The 5091-nt window shown below is 46.8% G+C and overlaps 1 protein-coding gene across 1 annotated transcript in view; it reads left to right on the forward strand.

Annotated features, from left to right (window-relative positions):
* The first annotated feature begins 1406 nt into the window (after nt 1-1406).
* Nucleotides 1407-5091, forward strand: part of HOXC10 (homeobox C10) — a 4036-nt gene continuing 351 nt past the window's right edge. The window contains exon 1 of the mRNA XM_075525610.1: nt 1407-2190. Within this exon, the coding sequence (XP_075381725.1) occupies nt 1407-2190 (784 nt within the window). The remainder of the gene's footprint in view (nt 2191-5091) is intronic.

Here is a 5091-nt window from a genome sequence, read left to right on the forward strand (position 1 = left end):
AAAAATAAAATAAAATAAAATAAAATCCGACCCAATCGGGAAAGTTCCAGTTTGCAAAGCCTTCTGCGTGATATTTAGTCACTCCCGGGTTGGATTTTTATTCCCCCCCCCCCCAGGAGATATTTCCCCGAGAGAAAGAGGGAGCAGACGGAGAGACAGACAGACAGACAGGAGGGGAGAAAACCCACCACACCACCGCACTGTTGCAGTTCGCCATCTGAAAGTCGCTCCCTTTTCACAAATTCGACCCCTTTTTTCCTCCCCACGAGGAATTATTAGTATTTTTTTGTTTTCCCCCCGCACACCACCACACATGCCATTTTAGCCCAGCAACTTAAGACAGTTCGGGAATGAAAGTGGTAATTAAAAAAAGCTGTCTTCGCAGAGCCAGGGAAGGCGAAGCTGCTTTGCTACGGGGAAAAAAAAAGGGGGGGAATAAAGCAAAACTAGGTTTTCATGGGCTTTTTCTTCATTAAAAAAGATGCTTGGGAAATATCCAACCTGCTCTAAGGAGCTTCGGGGTTTCGGGGAAATGCCTGGCTGAAGGGTCTCGGAATTATTCCCCATTTCCCCCCCCCCCCCCCTTCTCTTCCCCCATCTCTCTCGCAGCAGCAAAACCAAAGCAGCGCCGAGCGCATCACCCCACCGCACCCCTAAACCTCATCCAGCCCCCCCCAAAAAACCAAATAATTTTGATAAGCGTAAAAATAACGCCAAGAAGAAGCAGCGCAGGAGCCGGCTGAGCCCAGAGGAGCTCAGCCTTGCTGGGGAGGGGGAGGACGGCGCAGCCGAGCGGAGGAAGGAGAGGGGGGGGGTCGCGGGTTGGGAGGCAACAATTAAAAATCTCAATCGGTTTTGGGGCGCAAAAAGACAATTCCGAGAAGGCGCGGAAAGAAGGGGGGGGGGGAAAGGTGTGTGTGTGAGTGTGTTGAGATTTCTTTAATTTAAATTTTACCCGCTGCCCCCTAAATTAAAAAAAAAAAAAGGGGGGGGATTTTTTTTTTAATTTTTTTTTTTAATTGGGTTTGTTGGGGTTTTTCCCCCACTCCCCCCCCCCTCCCTTCTTCCTTCGCCCCCTTTCCACGCGTGGCTCCGTTGGTAAACAAACGGGCGGGCGGGGAGCGGGGCTCTGCCTTTGTTCAACGTGAAGGTCCCGGCCCGGTGCTGGCAGATGTCGCTGTTGCTCCACGGTGCCACTCCCGGTCCCGACAACTTGACCCCCGTGACGTCGTCCCCGTCTGAATCATCAAGGCCATTTTCAATCCTCATTGGCCTGGGCATCACGTGGGGGGGTGGAGGGGGGGAGAGCGATGCGTGGATAATTATGGTGCTTGATATTTTTTCCCCCTAAAAAAAAGATGTCAGCCCCTGGCTGGAGTATTCCTCCTTAAAAACCCTCTCTGAAAATGTCATGTCCCAACAATGTGACTTCTAACTCGTTTTTGATGGACTCGTTGGCCGGTACCTGTAGAGGGGAGAATTATTCCTCCAGCCAAGGGATGTACATGCAGCCTGGGAGCGATTTCAGCTGCGGAGTCATGAGGAACTGTGGAATTATCCCGTCTCTTTCCAAAAGGGACGAGGTGAATAGCGCTACCTTGTCTCTCAGCACCTATCCATCTTACCTTTCTCAGCTAGACACTTGGTGTGACCCCAAAAATACGTACAGGATCGAGCAACCTGTTGCAAGACAGCTCCCATCCTGCTCCTTCCCAACCAATGTCAAGGAAGAGAATGTTTGCTGTATGTATAACGCTGACAAAAGAGCAAAAAATGCCACAGAGACAGCCCTCTACCCCAACCAAATGCCTGAGTCTTGCCTAAATGACCATGAAGTCCCCGTTCCTAGCTACTACCGAGCAAGCCAAGGTTACCCCTCCATGGAGAAGACGTCAAACTGCAGCAATCCAAATGAGTTTGAGGCAAGTTTTGAATCCAGGGCGAGCCTGAACCCAAGGAATGAGCATCTGGAACCAGCACCACCACCTCCTCCACCTCCTCCGCCGCCCCCGGTGGCTAAAGTGAGTTTCCCCGAAAACACAAAAACAGATAATACTCAGAACACATCCACGAACGAAATTAAAACAGAAAAAAGCGCCCCAGCACCCAAAATAAGTCCTTCGGAAGCAGAGAAAGACCTGAATAAAAACACTGACACCAGCACTGACAATTCTGACAATGAAGCAAAAGGTAAGGGAATCATTCATTACCAGTAGCTAATTTCAGCAATTAGTAATCATCCATAGCTAATAAGAGCAAGAGTAATGCGAATATGCAGTAATGTGCTCGCTGCCCTGCCAACTTCTCCTCCAGAAATTGGCACAGTAATGTTCTGTATTGTTGCTGTCTCTTGGAAAAAAAAAAATTCTTCCTAGAAATGCTGTTTGCTTGCGTTTTGTTGTTGTTTTTTTTTCTTTAAATCTATATTAGAGCTGAGAAAAAGGAGCAGAGAGCTCTTTGAGAACTCGTCCTCTCGCTGTTTATATGGAGAAAATGTGCGGTGCATGTGCTTATGCAAAGAAAATTTGGTCCTTGCCATCAGCGCTGCAGAATGTAAGAAGATGAGGTGGCTTTGCTCTGAAATCGCAGAGACTTGGGGCTTGTTTGTTTGGGAGGGGTTGTTTTTGGGAGGGGGGTGTTGTGGTTTTGAAGGCAGACGAACCCTGATTTTTTTTTTTTTTTTTGTCGTTGTCCCTTCGTATTGCTTTCTATGCAAATGCTTTCTTTCCGTCTGCTAAAGCGAATTTGTCTTCTTTGGCTTCGCTCAGCGTTGAAGTGGGGTAAAAAAAAAGGGTCTAATTTGCAGTTACAAACACCTCGGGCTGGAGTTGTGCGCTGTGGCTCATTTCACTGCTTGGAAGCTCGTTGGGAGACTCAGGGAGGAAAAAGCTGCTGCTCTTCTTTTTTTTTTCTTCCTGGCGAATTGAGGTCTTTGCGAAGGCAAAAAAAAAAAAAAATTGTTTCTGTGTGTCGAGCAGATGTTTTAAGTTTGGGATTGTCTGAAAAGAGGCTTTCATTGAACGCATTTTATTTTCCCTGTAGAGGTTGCATATGGCTTGAAATCTACGTGTATGTGAATATTCGGGTTTGTTTCCCTCCTAATTTGAAGCTAGGTGGATTCAGAGGCTTCTTTCAGGTCAATAAGTGGGGAACCATGTGAAGGGATGGATTGAATTTCCCTAAAAAAGTTGGAGCGAGATTTCCTGGCTAGAAAATACTGCTCAGATCTAAGCAACGGCTTGCATGGGTTGCCTGTGGTATGTGGATTAAAATATCCGCCGTGTCTCAGGGTCTGTGCTATAATTAGGGCTCCAGCAGCAGAAGGGCGGCTGGGGTACGTGGCGTTGTATGTGCATGCAGGGCTGCATGCGTGTGGGTCGCGTGTGGACCCCCATGCACACACGCTTCGGGTCTGTGGCACCAGCAAAACCTCTCCTCCGGCGTTTCCCCCTCCAAAATTGGCCTTTTTAAAAGCAGAACCCAGAAACACTGCTTTTTTATTATTATTTTTTCTCTTTCTTTTTTCCCTTTTCTTTTTTTTTTTTACCATTCCGCATCCAAAGGGAAATGATATTATCTGACAGTTGCGTTACAATTACACACACACACACACAAAAAAAAAAAAGCAAAGTCAAGGTTATCAAAACCCCTGCAAACTTATCTGCACAAAGCGCCTTCAACGTCCACGCCAAGAGAGGTTTTGGTGGGAGTTAACCCGAAAGAAAGATTATATTGGGTTGGATTTGTAACTGGGGCGGAAATAAAGAAGGAAATAAATACGGATAAAGGCTTTCTTTCGCTTCAGATGTGAAATGTAAAATGGGTGCGTGGAGAAAGACGTGGTTTCCCAGATTTTTTTGCGTTGTAAAAGGCGTTCCGTGTTGTTCGCAGCGTTTTCAAATGGTCAGATCTACTTTGGGGCGGATTTTGTTTGCTTCTCTTTCTGTTGCTTCCTTCTAAAATCTTTTATAGCTTCACTTTTCGTTTATGTTGAACCCGAATTTTTATTCGTGCGGAAGGTAAGAGCCCTTTCTCATGTAATTTAAGCGTTTGGAGGGTGATAGTGTTTCCAAGGGGATTTCCAGGGCTGGGTGGCATTAAAGGTTTTCTGCAAAACGCCAAAGTGGGTCCATGTCACACCAGCAAATTTGGAAGGTGCCTTGGGCTAAATCAGGTTTTTTTCTTTGAATTTCACGACTGCAGTGCCCAGGAGGTTGCTGGAATTGCAGGATCCGCTTTGCTTTTTCTTAGGGTTTAGGCAGAAATATTGGCCGGCTGCTGGTGCCAGGATTTTCTCATGACCAAATTCAAAGCCCAAGTATTTGCTGTGTTTATTTATGTACGTGTGAAATACGTTTGCCTTTGCAAAGTGTATGTGTGCCTATCTATACGAGTGTGTAGAGTGAGGAGAGTGTATATGGGATTACAATGACCTCCGAATTTACCTATATGTGCCCACACAGCTCATAAAGGCAAATCTATTTCATACAACCCCGGCTCACGGAAAAGACACTTGACGGAAAAGGCTGCTCGGGGGGATCTCCAGGACGAGCGAAAACAGATTCTTTTCCCAAAAATAACACGTCTTTAGGCAAATATTTCAGCCTCTGAAGCCCAGATAACTTATTTTGGGGGGGGGGAGGTGGTAGAGGGTGACTTGGGGAAGCCCCAAGAGCTACGGAGGACTCAAAAAACCACATTTGCTGATCCCAGATCCATTTTAATTCGTGGTGTTTTAAGCCCTTCCATCCAGCCTAGTGAAGCCAGGAGGAATTCATATCGCGACATGCTCCAGCCCCCGCGGTGGGGGAGTGCGGAGCGGTGCGGTTGCTCCGCGGCTGAGAGGTGGAGGTGCGCGCTGCTACCACCAATTTACTCCCAGGCACCGAATGGCTTAACCCCCCCCCTCGTACCTCTTCCGAACCTGCCCTTTCCTCCCTAAAACCCGCAGGAGAGCAAGTCACCCCAGCTCCCTTTTTTACCCGGAGGCGAGCTGCTTTCTCATTTAAAAATTGAAAAGAAAAAAAAATTAAAAAAAATTAAAAAAAAAAATCTATTTTAAAAAATTTTTTTCACCAAAGAAGCCGCTTC

This window comes from Mycteria americana, chromosome 26, assembly GCF_035582795.1.
Source record: "Mycteria americana isolate JAX WOST 10 ecotype Jacksonville Zoo and Gardens chromosome 26, USCA_MyAme_1.0, whole genome shotgun sequence".
Taxonomy (NCBI): Eukaryota; Metazoa; Chordata; class Aves; order Ciconiiformes; family Ciconiidae; genus Mycteria; species Mycteria americana.